Below are 17,800 nucleotides of genomic sequence, written 5' to 3'. Positions count from 1 at the left end.
AAATAACATCATGGGCTGATTCTCTGTCACACTCTTTGTCTCCTATTTGCTGTTGAAGGGCTGGCAAAATTGCAAGACGTGCAAACAACACTGGTTGGTCGGGGGCCCATAGGGTATTACCTCTCTCTGTGGAGGATGTATGTTGGGTGACTGAGGTTAACAGAACAATTTTAGAGCTGTTGCTCTGTCATATAATCAAGTCTTACAGATGGATGAGAAGGTGACAACAAAAAAGGAGGCCTACGCTGATTGAAAGAGTTTTCAGGTATGGAGACCGAAGGGAGAATTTGAACTTGGAGCCGAGGAGCACTATAACAGGACCCACTGTCTTGTCTGAAGTCTAGTATAGGACTCTTATTTAAGGACACCACCTATGGAAACACTTGAGGAAAGCACCGTCAATGGTTAGAGAAGGTCCCAGGCTTATGGTGTCAATCCTGACCCACCTGAGCCACCCCAATCCCAAGTTACAAATTGCTGTCTTTAAGAAATAGATTTTTTTTTAGTGAATCCTCAGAATATTTAAATATTTATATTTAAAGTTACCATGAGGCTCCCACCTCAATGACGGGGATGATTCAAGCATGTGAATCTATGAAAGATCCAATACTGGAGAACTTCAGTCTCTCTGGAACGCAGGGAAGAACCTAAGGGAAATTTATAGAATGTGGAAACACCCATTGAGTGTTCAACTCAGCTTTGAGTCTAACACAGATTCACTCAGTGAAACACAATACAAATGATAAGGACAAGAAGGTCTTTTAGTCCAAACTTCTTTAGAGGACACCTTAGGGATAAGAAACCCTCAGAGAACTCAACAGGACAGGGGGCACAAAAGATGCTCTGCCAGTGTAAACCACACAGTGTATATGTACTTGAAGTGTCTCCCATTATGTGAAGTGGTCACGTAGAGAAGCATGGTGGAGAAAGACATTTAAAGGGGGACAGATGGAGATGCTCCTAGTAATTTCTGTATATGTTTAAATGGTTAGGTCCATAACAGCATGCACAGCATTGTTTCATTCATGACTGACCAAGAGTATTTGATGGAGAGGAGGATTTTGCCCATCCTTACATCTTGTATTATACGAAGTGCCGGCACTATCATTAAATGAGGCTACCTTAGGAGGGCCAAGTTAGAACTTCCTGGTGTTATAACTGGGTCACCAGTGAAATGCAGATAGTGAACAGGACAGAAAGAGTGCTGTTTGCTTTCTGATCTTGCTACTCAATGCTTAATTAAGCTGGTGGCTGCCAGTGCGGTTCCCTGGTACTCACTTTTAGGGACCGGCACTTATTTTTCTGCGTTTACCGAGAGCAAGAGAGGGATAAGCACACAACGTTTAAAGATAGAGGAAGAGTAAGACAGAAAAACCTTCACAAAACGAGATTGCAGGAATCTGGAAGAGTGAGATGAAGGGGAAGGGAGTGTCTGGTAGGGGATTAAAGAGGCATGAGGTTAATTAAAGACTATTCATCCTAGGTATTTGGAGCACGGACACTTAATAGTGAAGCTCTCAGGCTTCTAACCAGATCTTTGTGAAAAGACACTCATTAGTTTACAAATTAAGCACTGCTGCAACCTCCATCCTGACCCCTGAGATGAGTGCTTGCAAGGGCATTACCAGTAGTCCAAGAAATCAAGCTACCAGCCCCTAACTGACATCCATGGCTGAGACCAAGGCACCTGTGACACCCTAGATGCTACCTCACCTGCCGTTTGAGGTGTGCTGCTCCTCGCACAGAGAGGGGCGTTCCAGCTGTCCTCTCAGCTTGGTCAGGTCTGTCTCGAGTTCTTGGACTTTCACTTTCTCTGTCATCAAGTCCTGAAACAAGGGATACGGCAAAAGATGAATAATCAGAGCTCTTGCACTGTGTCCAAAAGTTTGAACATTGCTAGCATCTCTGCACTTTTCCTTACGCAGGTCCTGCACAATTTCTGCAGAGCTGCACTTTGGCCTGTGCTGTATAAAGGATTGCAGGACTGTGAAGTATTTATCTTGAGTCCAGGGCAGTCGAGATAACGAGGCTTTGCCCTCTATGCTAGTGTTTCTCAACCTTTTGACTTCTGTGTATCCCTACTTAATTATTACTGTAATCCAGTGACACCTCCCCCCCCCGAGTCACTGCTGGAGCTGGAAGGAGGTACCCCTACCCAAGAAAGTTCAATGATTTAAACCACAAACCTATAAACAAAAATACAAACAAAAGCATTTATCAAATGAATACACAAATGATTAAACATTGTATTTATTACACAAACAAATATAAACAAGCATTGGCAAAGCCAATAGATCTCGCATATACAATAGCTATTGGCTTTGCTAATGTATGGCTTCATATCACTAGTATCCGTTTAACAACTAAATACTATAACCAGCAAATGAAAGGTGACTTTTGCAAAGAGCCTGAATTTCAAACGTGCAGCAGCCTTTTTAGTAACCTTCGACCCGTCTGAGCTAGAAACCATTTTTTTTTAAATATGCAGATGAAGGGTTATGTGGCAGTTGCAGCAAATCCATTATTAATGCGGGAAAAGTTGGAGTAGCAGAATCACATAATTGCACAAGCCATGACTATAACCCAATTCTGGTTGAGAGTGTAGCACAATATTGTATAGGAAGCGGTTTCTTGTAGATTTGGTAAAAACACTGGTAATACCAGTTCAATGTACCCCTCAGGTGTCCGAAGAAGCCTCAGTGGAGATGCGCCACTCGACTAGGTGACGAAGGTGAGGGTCACGTCAGGGCTGACAAGGTGGCGTAAAAGATTGGGAGCTATGATGTAGTAGAGCACTGTGAAGCCACCTGAATGGCAGACACAGCATACAGGGCAAGAACACTTAAAAGGGCGTCAGAACTGGAACAGGGTATCCGATAATGGCATTTGCACTACCAGTGAAATGCTCATGTGCTTCTGGATTGGGGAGAAGCCACACTATACTCGACAAGCTGTGTGAAACAAACGCATTAGTTAGTGTTGAGTCTTCTAGGCTTAAGTGCTTGTTTCACAAACACTTAAGCCTAGAAGCCTCAACACTAACTAATGCGTTACCCAGGTGCGTATTAAGCCGCAACAGTACTGACTAAATCTGTTTACATTTCCGAAAAGGGTCCATCTTTTAAAGTCCAGGACTGGGGTGGAAAAGAAACATAAGTAAAATAAGCTGAATGCAGAAAACAGGAGACAAGTAAAACCTCTGGCCTGCCACTAAATTCAGTAGAGGGATGTCTGGCTGTAAGACGGCGGAGCTAAAAGGCTTACTCCGGCGCATCGCACCACCCCGTCCGTTTTTCTGAGGAGACAAGATGATAGTAACAAGGCCTCGTTGTCTGAAGGGTGACGATATCTACGCAGCGCACACAGCAAAGTTTACTAACTGTAAAGCTGTGACTAGACAGCCAGCTGCAGTATTTAATTTGTAAACAAAATAAGTGCCAGGGCCCTTGTCGGATGTCCCTGCATCTTGCACCACCTGCTGCCCCTTCCAGCGCTGCCAATGACAGCACCTACACAGCTACGAGCCGGCACACTGCTACCAGTGTGGCAATTAGGCTGGGTGAGGCCCCCAAAGCCATAAGAATGGCTTTGGTGACGTATTATTTATTTTCAGTAATTTAACAAAAACTGTGCTGCTTATTTCTAAATTACAAAAATAGCACCACGATGCGGCAGCTGTCACAAGTGCCCTCGTTGAGATTTTAAGTGCGGTGTCGGGCACCGGAAACCACCAGCTCAAATTTAACAGTGGCCAGCTGGAAAACCACCACTGCACACTGAAAGTTGGAAGAATATGCGCTGCCAAAGCCAATAACCGTTACCTTCGCACTCGAGCGTCGACAGAGGCAACAAAAATACAGAGCTCAGGGACAGCAGGAGGAGGGGTGTATACAGAGAACACGAGGAAAGTGTGGGGGAGAAAGGAGTATCAGACAGGGCTCCAGAGCTAGAAGAGGGAAGGAATTGTATATCTATTGCGTCTGGAGCAGCAGATGGGAACTGGTTAAATTGAATAAATCTGTGCATGGTCGCAGCTCCACAGAGGCGAGTGATGTTTGGCCAGCGCTCGCCAATTACGAGACATCAAAAAGAGTGAATTTGAATCCAACAAATGGTAAGCAATGGCTGGACTTTGAACCCTTTACTGAAAACAACAGTGTCTCACTAGCAAGAGCATGCACTAGCCCATGCTGTTGCAGGCTTGACCCTAAAACGTATAATGTTATTTTTAGTGGGACAGTTGGAGCTTTTTCAAGTTGAATTGAGGCAATTCATTCTCCATACTATATTCTGTTTGATGCGCTTGCACTGCTCCCACAAATAAATCTGAGGATACCAACTTGATTTTTACTCTCTAATTTCTAATTCCTTCACAATTACCAGAACGTTTTAAGATTTTCACTTTTACATTTTGCTTCTTTATTTATATATATTGTATGAATCAGTTTATATTATTTAATTTTCCAAGTAGTTGCAGACTCCCTGAGTAGATGACAGAGATCCAGAGAGGTCCCCAGATCACAGGTTAAGAATCATCGCTATAGGTAAATGCTCTCAGCAGATTCTCTAGCTGAGATTCTCACAGCAAATTAAAGTGAAAAGAAGCTGAAGAAAATCATGTTAATCTAGGAAATACACTAATACAGGCAGTGGTGTGGAAATCCTATAACCTGATGCCCAGGACATATTGTTTGGGGTCAAGGAGAACAAGCGTTCATGCTTATTTTCTCCTTGGGACAAATGGGCCCACCCCCCTGCAGCACAAACCCTCTGACTGCAAGTTTATGGGGAAGGGAACTGTCTGAGTTGAGGTAATGTTTGTGTCCATATATTAATACTCTTCGAACTTGTATTTGTGGTTCATCAATGCAAAGCCTTTATTATTAGGGTGAGCGCTCTAAATAAGCATAGTAAGGTCACACTGCACTATTGACAGTGGTTCTGGTGAAACAATATGAGGCTTCTTATAATGCTCCCAGAATACTCTCTGATTAGATTCTAATGTTTGCAGAAGATTGTAAGCAAGATTGGGGATTCTTTGCTTTCAAAATAAAATGTTCAGAAAAAAATACAAGTAGGAAAAAAAGTTTTGCTAAATTACTTTGAAGCATCATTTAGTAAAATGTGCTGATGCATGCTAGTACTTCCCCAAAAAATATTCATAATGGAAAACGAGTCTAACCATTTTCAACAAGATTATGGGAAACATGAAAATAAACAAGCACTGGCAAAGCTGACTGATACGACATTGGTTGTCAGTGTTTTGGTTTTGTCAATGCATGCTTTGTTTTGACATGGCTTTTGTAACACTTTATTGTTGTGGAAGCTGCCAGGCCCTCACCATTGTAACAAACATTGGCAAGAAGCAAAAAAGTTTTGGTCTCAAAAAGCACACATTGCCACAGTAGTTTCCGACACTGAGCAAAACCGCTTTGTGTGCCAATATGATCCTTGTGGAAGAGGCGAATGTTATCACTCACAGTATAGCCAGTCAATAGATAGATAAATAGAATTGTAATAAAAGCAAAATGTCTTTGTTAACGGCAGATCTAATTAGAGGCCCAATTCTTAAAGAAAGTCACAAAAGTCCACCTATGGTATATGTCTTTGAATTCATTTTATCACAAGAATTTACAGAAGTAGACCAGGAAATCATACTCCTGGAAAATATTTGTGAACTGTATTTTTGCACGAGCAAATATGCATGCGTAGATTTGCTCATGTGAAAATCTATTGAGCATTTACACGTTCACTTCCCCCCCAACCACTTTTTTTCCCAACCCTGGAAGAACTACTTCTGCCATTGATAATACCAATCTTTCTCAGTAAGGGAAACAATAAGAGAACAGCTTGTGAAAATCCTTAAAGTATGCAAGATAGTAGGCTTGCACAGACCCGAGGGCATTCCAACCTTGAACCTATTGCTTACTGCTTCCTCCAGCCCCAGTATGTAGATCTGCAGAAAGGAGACAACATAAGAAAATTGCCATACTAGGGCTTGAAATTGCTAGTATTCAAGCAGTACTATAGTATAAGCCCTGGCATAATCAGAGAGGCTATTAGCAGAGCTTTTACGTAATGAGGTTGCTGCTGTAATTTGTAGCTGCAGTACATGGCAATAAAGGGACAAGTAGATTTTTTTACAGGAGAAGTAGATTTAAGAAGCAACCTGTCCCATTGACAAGCAGATAGTTTATTAAATTCCACACTCCTGATAGGGCTGGAAAAGTTTCAGGTACTTTTTCTTCTACATCACATGCTTAAATTATGACTACCCAGCAGTGCCAGGTCAGTGGAAGGTGGCAATAAGATTACTTAAGCTCAACTTCACATGGACTATAAAATCTATGAATAACTAATATTGAAACATGCCTTGTGTGCAGTTCTTCTACATTTCCTTTTCTAGTTTTATGCCTGCAGGGTTGTTCCGCTAGGCCGCAGGAGGAGGTCTCCTGACATTTGAGGCCAATCATTCAGCGTTCTGTCTGTGACTCTTAGGCTTTCAAAAACGGTGGCAATGCACTCTAAGAGCAAGGCTAGAGGTTTTGTGGCCACAGATTTCCCCAGATAATAACAGATTTACCACAGTTGCCACATATTCTATGTGCACTACTAGATGTGCAGATTTCAACCGAAAAAATGATTCTAGCTCGAAAGGATCATAAGTAAATAAGCAAATTGCAGTACACATGGGGAAACGTAGCAGTAAACACTTTGCACAAAATAACTGATCACCTTTCAGTTGTTAGTAACTATATGCAGGTATTACACTGGTTATTAGTGAGAAACCTACATTACACACAGGTAATGTACAATGTATTGTTTGATAGTGTTTTACTTAATGGAAAGAGGCACTCCAACACGTCAACTGGTGCACACTTAGTAAATACAACATGAACACCAGTTTTAAAACATAATTGGGATACAAAAAGTACTATGCCTTTTATTACAAGAAGTTGTTGTGAGTCACTCACCAAAATGACGAGATTACTGAGTTTAGGCCAGCAGCACCAGTCCGATCTTAAACCGTGTGGTAGCTGTCGGCCTAACCCTTCTGGCCAGCTAGCAGCACCTCACAGATACTGTAGGTAAAAGTGATTTGTGGCAGCCCATCGCATGACAATCTTAGACTCCTCTGGGAAGTCATGGGGGAAACAGGTTTTGCCCCATTCTCTCAGTTACACAAGTCTCATAGATGAAATGACAAACCGAAGCATATCGTGGTTCAATAGGATTTTTTGAAGCAAATGATTCCTACGTAAAAAAGGCATGAAGTGTGATTATAAGGATGATGAAACCAGACATTATTACAAGAAAGTGAAACAAGGAAATAGTACCACCATATCTGTACAATAGCATTACCAATATTCCTACATACACTACTAAGATTCCAACATGAGAGCAAGTAGCAGTGATAGCCCTAATCCGCCCATCTAGTACCGGGAGTGTAGTAGGAGCCCCATACCTGTGTTGAAGATAAAGGAGAGGTTTGTTAGTCTTCTGGAAATCCTCCTCCGTGACAGAAGAGGAAGCAGCAAGTTTCTGTTGAAACTGAAAAGGCGACAGGCAGATCTGACTGGAGTGTTCTATATAAGGAAACTAAGGCAGCCTGATGTTATAGTATTCTAGGAACTGCCCTGACATGACATGTGCCTTTCTGTGTAAAACACTGTACTCTCTGGACTGGCAATACCCAGGAATCTATCAAATGTAGCCTTGATGCGAGCACAGAATAAAACCTGTGCAAAGCAGAGAAGGACAATAGATACGAATAATAAAACATCACCACTAAAATGGTGCCTCGCTAGAATAATAAAAGGAATAAAATGCCAAGTGGCTTGGTAGAAGGACATAGGCTGAGACCTAAACTAAAATAGGAAAAAATAAGTGTGAGTATGTGCCAAACGACTAATCTCATGACAAAGTATGAAGGTGTAGGCCTGTGCAATATTGTATGTTTTGACACAAACTATTGTATTCTGGGAGTAGGCAGGGATGATTTTCCTAAACTGGTGTTCCTGTGCTGCCATGAAAGGAAGAAAACCATTAATTGTTTGTGAATGCTATTTACAATAAAATATGCTAAGTGTACTTCTCTTTTTAAGAAAGCTTTGTACTTTGCATTGTGTTGGGACACTCTTGCATACATGTCTACTACATGATAGGCAGATAGAAATGCCCCAGAAAGTGCCATAGTGATGCCTCATTATTTACATCACCTTCACCATAATTCCAGAGTCCTTGCTCAAAGGTACGTTTGCACTAGGCTACAGGAGCCCTAATTATCAGTGGCCTGGCTAAAGGCACAATAATTAGTGCACCTTTTACAATCTGACACCCCAAGATTTGAAATTTAAAAGCTACAATCATTTTTTTTGCTTATTACAAGGTGTGCCCTTTAAAATGGGGCATAAAAGATTTCTGTGTTTTGTGCATCAAAATTACCATATTCCTGTATCTGCCAAGGATGTTACCCCTGTAAATTTCAGCAGGTTGCACCTGCCGAATTTCATATGGGGAAAAGTGAACGGATAAGGTAACTATCACAAAACTCATTGCACACTTATTAGAAACAAACGCACTACTCATAATAAGGGCCTATGAAATGTAATTACTAGAAAATATAAATTAAAAGTGTGGTTATCTCTTTCTGATAAACTCAAAATAGAGAGAGATAAAAGTGTCCATGGATCGCCAATAAACACTGCTGAGCTAATCAAGCCCACTTCCTGGAATGGCTATATAATACAAAATTATGCTAGAAAGTAGTTTTACTGGAGCTGTATACATGGAAAAAAAGTTAGTTACTTTCCTGTAACTGTAGTTGTCAGGTATTGGTATCTTTCATATACTTAGGATTTGTTCAAAGTATTACACCATTTGGAGTGAACTGAAGAAAAGGGTCTTTGATAGTGAAGGCTTGTAGGTCACTCACTCTTTTTGCTGAAGTGAGAGCCAGTAAAAGCGACGTCTTTCAAGAGATTAATTTTAACTCTGACCTGTGGATTGGTTCGAAGGGAGGCTTCATTAGTTGTCCAAACACTATGTTTAGAGACCATAACGGTGGAGGCTTACGTACCGTTGGAAATACTCTAAAAAGACCTCTGAGGAATTGTTTCACAATCCTGGCAGAATACAGTGAGTAGCTGTGCTGAGAGTGGCGGAATCTTGAAATTGCCGCCACACATACCCATATTGAGGAGTAAGAAAGCCCAGATTTTGCTAAATGTAACAAATAAGGAAGTATTTGTTCCGGGTCGACAACATAGGATGGACTCCTTCAGAAGCACACCACAAACAGAAACTCTTCCATTTTAGTTTATATGTCTTATTGGCGATGTCCATTCTGGCTTTGAACAAGATTTGTCTACATTACAATGAAATGTTCAAGGTGGAGTATTCATGGAATTCAGGAGCCAGGCTGATAAAGGTAGCGATGAAGGATCTGGATGCCTGACTTGACCCTGGTGAATGGTCAGTAGGGCTGCTGTCTGTCTGAGTAGAACATGTGGTTGTTCCTAACACAGGGGTTCTGTGAACCAGACCTGCCTGGGCCATCTGGGTGCTTCTAGGAGGAGACAACATCACTCTGCTTTCATTTTGTTGATCACTGTGGGGATGAATGTAATTGGGGGAAAAGCGTAGGCATAGATTCCTGACCATCTCATCAAAAAGGCATTTCCCCCACGACCCTCTTTGGGGATGCCAGCTTGCGTAATATGGGCATTTCTTGTTCTTGTACGTGGCAAAAAGATCCAGATTCGGCTTGACCCACTTTTGGAAAAGTTGGTTGAGAACTTGTTGGTGGAGTTCCCACTTGTGATACGGGATGAAAGTCCTGCTCAAAGCATCCGTTAGGAGGTTGGTTTGCCCTGGCAGGTGTTCTGCTTTCAGAGAAATGTGGTTCTCTATGGCCCATTCCCATATGCTCTGAGCTTGATGTGAAAGCTGCAAGGACCTTGTGCAGCCCTGTTTGTTCAGGTAAAACATACATGTGGTATTGTCCGTTCTGATGAGAATTGTTTAGTTCCGTATTCTTGGTAAGAAAGCCTCCAGCGCCAGATCTATTGCTTTCAGCTCCAGTTTGTTTATGTGAAGCTGTTTGTCCTTTTGTGTCCAGTTGCCACTTATCCACAGATCTTGAAGGTGGGCACCCCAACCTTCGAGCAATGCATCTGTTATTATATATTGCGGCACTTGTAGAAGAAAAGAAAGGCCCTTGGATAAGTTGGTCTGTTTTCCCCAGCAAGACATGGCAGTTCTTATTTCCAGTGTGATGAGAATTCGATCTTCGAAGGATCCATTCTCTTGGAGCCACTGGGTGTCTAGTTGCTCCTGTAGAGACCGCATGTGCAGTCAGCAATTTGGGATCGGTGGAATAAATGAAGAAATCATTCCCATGAATGATTTGTAATTCCGAACTGAAACAAACTTTCTTGTTGATCGCTTCTGAGCTAGTTTGGAAATCTTTTGTTGTCTCTCTTGAGATGGAAATGCTTTGCTTTGGTTAGTATCCAGTATCGCTCCTAGGAAGTTCAGCTTTTGTGCGGGATGGCAGTGTGACTTGCGATAATTGATGGTAAGACCTAGAGTTTTGAACAACTGAAGGCAAGTGGATGTGTGGTTTACAACCCGAGTTCCTGTGGGTGGCTTTATGAGCCAGTCGTCCAGACATGAAAAGACTTGTATGCCCAGCTGTCGTAGGTGAGCCGCTACTGGGGCTAGCACTTTGGTAAAAATTCTGGGGGCCGATTTTATTCCGAATGGGATGACACAAAACTGTAGATGGATACCAGTTACCTTGAACCTGAGAAATTTCCGATGGTTTTGATGTATTGAGATATGAAAATATGCATCTCGGAGGTCTAGAGATGTCATGTGATCTCCTGTGTTCAAGAGGCATAGAATGTCCTGAAGTGTTACCATACAAACCATAAGTTTTTTCAGGAACTTGTTTAAGGACCTCAAATCTAGAATGGGCCGCCAATCCCCCGAAGGCCTTTTTACTAGAAAAAAGCGGGAACAGAATCCCCGGTTTCTGTGCAGAGTTGGAAAAAGTTCTACTGCCCCTTTGTGTAACATTGCATATACTTCCTTGAGGAGCTGTTTTAACCGTGGAGGTGGTGGTCCATTCGGTAGGGTATTTGGAGACTTCTGAATTAATTCTAGAGTCTGTCCCCTGGACACTATATCTAGTGCCCACCTGTCTGATGCTATCCCCGACCACTGAAGGATGTGGTAAGCAATGGGGCCTCCAATCTATGCAACACAGGTGGGGTTGGTAGCTGGTATGAATGCATGGTCATTGTTTTCTACCCGTGTCTCTACCACGGGGAGCGGTTCTTCCCCTCATGGGGTGTCTATAGGCAGCTGTAGGTGGTAATCGGTATTGCTGATGGTGTTGTCGTACTGCTGTCGAAAACCTGCTTGAGCCGTTTGGTATTTTGGTCTATATTCTTGGAAACCATCTTGAAAGGAATAACTTCCTCTGCCTCTAGCCCCTCAAAATGGCTGCCTTTTGTACTGCAACGTACCTAGGGATTTGGCTGTGTCTGTATCCGCCTTTATGGATTGTAACAGTTCACCCACATGCTTGCCGAAGAGGCTTTACCCTTCATATGCCATGTCAAGTATCCTACTTTGAATCTCTGGCCTAAAAAGTAGATTTCAGCCAGCCCTGTTTGCGCAACACCGCTGCCCCCACCAGTTGTCTAAATCCCGTTAGTGAGATATCAATCACTTCAGCTACGATCCGCTCTCCCTCCTGCAACACTTTCTTTGCCTCTAGTTTAGCATCTTTGGGCAAGAGGTCCACGTAAGAGGACATGTCTGCCCACATTTGGCGATCATATCTGCCTAGAATGGCTAACGAGTTGGTAGCTTTGACTGTTATTGCTGCTACTGAGGAGAACCTTCTCTATCTGTTGGGGATGTCATTGGTGTTGAAGAGTTTTTTGAGTGGCGTAGCACCGCATGAGATACCACGGAATCCGCCTTCGGTTGTGTAATTAAACAAGCTGGAAAAATCTTCCGGGGCTTTATACTTTTTCTCTAAACGCGGGATCTGGGAAGGTATTGTAGCTGGGTTTTTCATCGCTTTCAATCCTTCCTGCCATATAAAGTCACCTATAGGTATGGCCCTGACTTTTTTGATGATTCCTTAAAGTCATACTGGAAACAATCAGTTTCCCGAGAAAGAATGGGCAGTTTGAAACGTTTAGCCGCTCTTTCCATAAAATATGGAATCCCTCTATGTCCTCTGGGGGTGAATCCAAGGGTCCTGCTAACAGTGGTGATGGTGTAGGAATCAGGTATTCATCCAAATCACTAGGAGCTGTTTCAGGTATTTCTCCCTCTTCTCTTTCTTCATCTGTCGATTGAGGGTCATCCTGAGGCGCTGTACAAAAGTGATGTCCGTATCTGGTCTGAGCGGTGTCCCTGGATGGCTAGGGAGAGGGGTCCGGAGTCCCGCCCGTAGGTCATACTGCTGTGTGGTCCAAGTTGCTAGAACTGAGGGCAGGAACCTTCTGTAGTAGTCCTGCAACATGCTTTGGAGAGCTATCACTAAAGACCTTGGCATAGGGACAGAGGTGTCTGCGTCCCCATATGCGGAAAAAGACGGATCTGGTTGGACTTTTGCTGAAGAATAGCTGTCCTGATCATCACCATTGTCATCCAGGCCCTCACATTTGACGTTAAGTTGTGACGGACTGTTGGCCACTGCAAACATACATCATCTTGAGAGGATCCGTCATAGTCGTCATCTGGTAGGTGTTGAGGAGGATTTGGTAACACCTTACTTGGGGCAATATCCATTGGTAGGACTGGAGATGCCTTCTTTCCTACAGGTATTAGAGAGAGAGGAAGAAACCTTGACATTCCTGAAGTGTGCATCGTGAGATCAGTTGTAGACGGTTCTCTCATTGCTGTGTCCATCTTCGACGGTTGTGTCGTCGACGAGCCTGTCGTCGATGGACATGTTATAGGCGGTTGCGTCATGGATGGTTACGTCGACGGGTCCCTCGTCGATGTGGTCTTCACTTTGTGTGTCGTTGACGGGTCTGATGTCAACGGAGTCTTAGGTGGCCTGTCTCATCGTCGATTTACTCGTCGGTGCATGCGAAGCTAATGGCTGAATAGTCATCGACGGTGCCTTTTTGTAGACTTTAGCTGTGATAATCGTTGTCGACGATAGTGGCGATGACGTGACTATCATAGGGGACACTGCCGTGGTGAACACTGACTTTAGCGTCGTTGTTACTCTAGACGTGGTCGTCGACAAGCCTTTTTTGTCAGAGTCTAAAGAGTATTTTCCAGGTTTTTTACTCAGTGACAGAGACAGAGAAGCATTTTTTAGAGGTGCCTTTTTCCCCAAACGTGTTGTAGGATTTGAGTGAACCTTTTTGAAGGCTTTTAACCGGGCCTCTGACAATGATGAGGTAGAGCTTTCTTGTCCTTTTTGTTTTTCTAAACTTTCTTTGGAGGTTCTGTAGAAAGTTTTTCTTCACTTTTATGCCGTTTTAGGGACTGAGAAGTCTGTGAGAAAGCTTCACTCTCTTCAGAAGAAGGGTATTCCATAGCCTTCTGCTTTTGTAGCCATAACAAAAGTCTACCCTCTCTGTCTTTGAGGGTTTTATGACTGAAGGTGCGACAAATCTTGCAATCTCTCACCTAATGGTCTGGATGGAGGCAGTATATGCACTTCTTGTGGGGGTCATCAATATGAAGTCTTTTTCTCCCACAACTGTCACAATTTCTGAAAAGTAATTTTTTAGTTTGTTGGGACAAGCTGTCCACTGGAAATCCAAAATCTCTGAAAGAAATTTTCCGGTCAGAAAAAAGAAGCTAAGCAGAGCTTAGGGAGACTTCCTTCACACGCTGTGCGGTAGAAAATCTGAGGGAAACAGACTCTGTTGCGAGTGCTCTAGTGGGCGCTGTCGCCTGATTGATTGTGGTTCTGATTTAGTTCTTTTTTATAAAAGAACATGGATAGGCTATAACAGTGTATGTGTAGGCCATTGAGGCCTAGTGTAATACAATTACTATGTATGTTTAAGGTTACCGTGGGACTCTCACCTCGATGACAGGGATGATTCAAGCATATGAATCTATGAAACATCCAATACTGGAGAACTATGATAATCATGATGCACTGCATGATTTGAGTAAGAGGCTTCTTAAACTTAACCTCACATGAGGTGTACGAACTGGGATTAACCAACACTGAAACATTTGTCGAGGATGCAGTCACGCTACGATTGAGTTTTAATTTGATGGGCGTTCATAAGAAACATGTTGTCTGCCGTGTGCCCCTGCAAATTCAGTGTTGAATCTAGAAATGAGGTTCACTTTAAGTGAAAAGTTTCAGCAGCACTGCTTGTCCTACTACTATCTCAGATCTTGCATTGTTATCCATAGTTTAGCACTATGTACAAGCTGACAGCTTTCTGGTAGAGTGAGAGTTCACTCTGAAAACAAAATCAATTTGTTTTCTCCAGAACACGGTAATTCTCTACAGGCTCCTTCTTGTAGGAAGATATCCCAGGCAAGACTGAACCGCAGTGTTGTTGCTGTAGGTCTCTGAACGTGCAAGCTTTAAAATTAATTTTGGGTACCGACAGGCTGGGTGTGAGAAATAAGGGAAATTCCACAAAGGGACGTCTGCTGTATTTGAGAACAATGTCGGCTGGATCTCAGGGAATCCTACCAACTACAGGCATTTCTGAAATCTAGAAGATATGGGAAATTTAGAGTGTTGCAGCCTGCATAAATCCCCCAAAAATGTATTATACAGCATTCCCCACAATTCTTTTTGTGTGACAGACAATTACAGAACTTTAGAGAAATCACACAAGCCCTACCATCCAGTGTTCCCGTACTAACTACTTATAAAAATGGTACGCTATGTGTTTCGGTGGCCCTACCGCATGGGACAGCAAAACCCAAAATTGAGATCCTGTGAAGAAAGCATTGAGAGTATACTGCCTTTATATGGTCACCAATTTGGAAAGTTCCTATTAACTAAAATAGGCCCCCCATACAGGGGTGAGGTTTTGTTTGAGAAGACTTGTGGAAACCTTGTGTGGTGGGACTTTTGCTGTTCCCCAGACATTATGTAATTCTCTGCCACAAATATGTAAGAAAATCATTTTTAACCATTGTTTCAACTAGAAAGGGAATTCTGGGTAAGAAAAACTGGTGGCATTTCCCCAACCCACACCACCCAGGACTCCTTCAGGTATGTAGTGTGCAGAATTATATAGGGTGGTAGTATTTCTGTACCCCAGCAAAGAAGTGTGTGTGTGTGCTACGATTCAGAAAAAAAGCCCAAAATTCAGAGTAGAAGATTACTCCAAAGACCACCCGAGCTCCTTGTACAGGAGCAGATGGCTTTGTGTGTGTCTGCCCTGAAGAGCAAGGAAGTGTCTGTATTTTTTCTTAGGTTAACGAAAATCCAAACAGCACCTGGGCTTGTTGCTATGGCACAGATGTGTGTGTGCACTCTGATGCAGAAAAAAAATCCAAACAGTTTATATTAATTCACAGGAGAAGAATAATCCAAAACCCTCCTGAACTCCTTGCACAAGAGCTGATGTGTGTGTGTCTGCACTGAAGCAAAAAGAGAAAGGAAGTGTCTGGATGTTTTCTCAGGTTTACGAAAATCCAAACAGCACCTGGGCTTGTTGCTATGGCACAGCTTTGTGTGTGGGTGTGTACGTGCATGCGCCCCAGCAAGCAGCCAGGCACTGTTTGGATTTTTTCTCAGACTAATAAAAATACAAAGAGAATAAGGAATCCACGCATGCATACAGATGTGTGTGTGTGTGTGTGTGTGTGTGTACCTAAGCAATGAGTGAAGAGCTTTCTGAATTTTTTCAGAAGCTAAAAAAATCCACACTCCAAGCTGGTGCACATTCACGTATGTGTCTCAGCATTAGCAAAGAGCGGAACATGTTTTGGATTTTCACTCAAGCTAAGAAAAATCCAAACAGTGTCCAGGCTTCTGTCTGTGGACAGACATGTATGTGTATGTCCTTGTTTCCTAGCAGAGAGCCAGGCACAGTATGATTTGTCTTGTAGGCTAAGTAAAATGCAAACACTGTCAGGGCTCAACATTTGTGCCTGTGATCCAGTAAGGAGCCATGTGTTGCTTGGATTTTTTTCTAAGACTAAGAAAGAATCCAAACAGAGTTTGAGCTCCTTGCTTTGGATCAGATATGAGTGTGTCTGAGTTCCAGCAAGGAGTCTGATGCAGTTTGAATTTTTTCTAAGGGTAAGAGAAAATTAAAGTGGAGTTCAGGCTCTTAAATAACGTGCACACGTGTGAGGACTAGGTGCTGTGTGGCTTTTTTCTGAGTCTAAGAAAAACTACAAACAGTGTCTGGGCTTCTCACTGCTGCACATACATATGTTTTTCATTCCAGCAAGGAACTAGGCAGAGTTGCTTTGGGTACTTGACTGCACTGTGAGGACCTGAACCCAGGTCCCCACAAGGCAATGTCTTCTAAATGATAACAAAAATGACTTCAGGAACATCTGGGTCAATTTTTACAGTTTTTTAAAAAAATTGCCTTGGGAGGACCTGTGTTTTACCAAGTATGTTTATATTTTTGCTCAGCTCTGCCCCTGTAGACAGGAGGTGGAACTGCAGTCTTAAACACAGCATTTAAACACACTTTGCTTACCAGAAACACATGCTAGCAGCAGAAAAGACAGATATTTGAAAGGGAAAGCTGCATAATCCTATATTTATCCAAATATTTGTTATGCACATTAAAAAAAATTCTATCTATTAAAATAAAAGATATATATGTGAGGGTATTGAATTTGAAGTTTTTGTTTCTGAAAATTGTTTGTGGTTTTATAAACATTACTAAAAGCAATTAGGGTCAGTTTTCAGTCCCAGAATACGTCACTACTGCAATTTGATCCTCATATGCAATTAACGAATGATGGTGGACTGCACTGAGATACAATATAAACTGATCTGATTGTTTTTTTTCAAATAACCTAGAAGTATCAATGCTTTTACTAGGAATTCAGAGTCTTTATGTTGCTTTGACTTTGTTCACATGTTAAGGGCAATGTTCTTGCAGACAGTGAGTGTAAACAATAACATGCCCACAGCATGGGGAAGTATATATTTAACAGAAGAGGCATGTTCTTATAAAATTAGTGAACTTTTAGGATATATTCAAATATTGTCCTAATATTTATTTTGAATGATTTAAAGAGCAGAACAATATGCAGTTTGATATCAGTGCATGCCAGATTTTATACTTTCAAACCACTGCCCTATTACACGTTGCTTTTTGACTAAAGCTACAACCTATCTTTGCAGTAGATACAAGAACTTCGGATAACTCTACTGGAATTTTTTCTTATTGCTTTAGGTGCACCCTATGTTTAGAAATATTTTTTTGCTGAGCAGGAGTATCATTAAACAGCTGTTATGTGTAGGGTGTGCACCAAAAACATGTGACAAGGGACAATGTGGGATGTGCGATTTGACACTGTGTTAAGTTGTTTGATACCTTTGAAGTAGGTCATTGCACCCAATATCGGTCCTTATGACTATTGAATTAAACAGAATGTGTGTGTGTGTGTGTATATGCGATAATGTGTGGAGCCAGGCAGGGCTAACAAAAATTTCAAGCATACTCCAGGCTTGTCGCAGTGGCACAGACATGTGTTTGTATGTGCTTGTGCCCCACAAAAGAGTCCGGCACTGGTTGGATTTTTTCTCTGGCAAAAAAAAAACAGAAGCACTGTCCATGCCCCACATATGTGTCTGCACCCC

The 17,800-nt window shown here is 42.3% G+C and overlaps 1 protein-coding gene across 1 annotated transcript in view; it reads right to left on the bottom strand.

The window, feature by feature from the left end:
- The window catches only part of LOC138259410 (girdin-like), a 632,998-nt gene that overhangs the window by 293,741 nt on the left and 321,457 nt on the right, over nucleotides 1-17,800 (bottom strand). Inside the window, exon 16 of the mRNA XM_069207157.1 lies at nucleotides 1,714-1,826. Within this exon, the coding sequence (XP_069063258.1) occupies nucleotides 1,714-1,826 (113 nt within the window). The remainder of the gene's footprint in view (nucleotides 1-1,713; nucleotides 1,827-17,800) is intronic.

Source organism: Pleurodeles waltl, chromosome 9 (genome assembly GCF_031143425.1).
Source record: "Pleurodeles waltl isolate 20211129_DDA chromosome 9, aPleWal1.hap1.20221129, whole genome shotgun sequence".
Taxonomy (NCBI): Eukaryota; Metazoa; Chordata; class Amphibia; order Caudata; family Salamandridae; genus Pleurodeles; species Pleurodeles waltl.
This window is presented reverse-complemented; position numbering and strand designations above follow the sequence as displayed.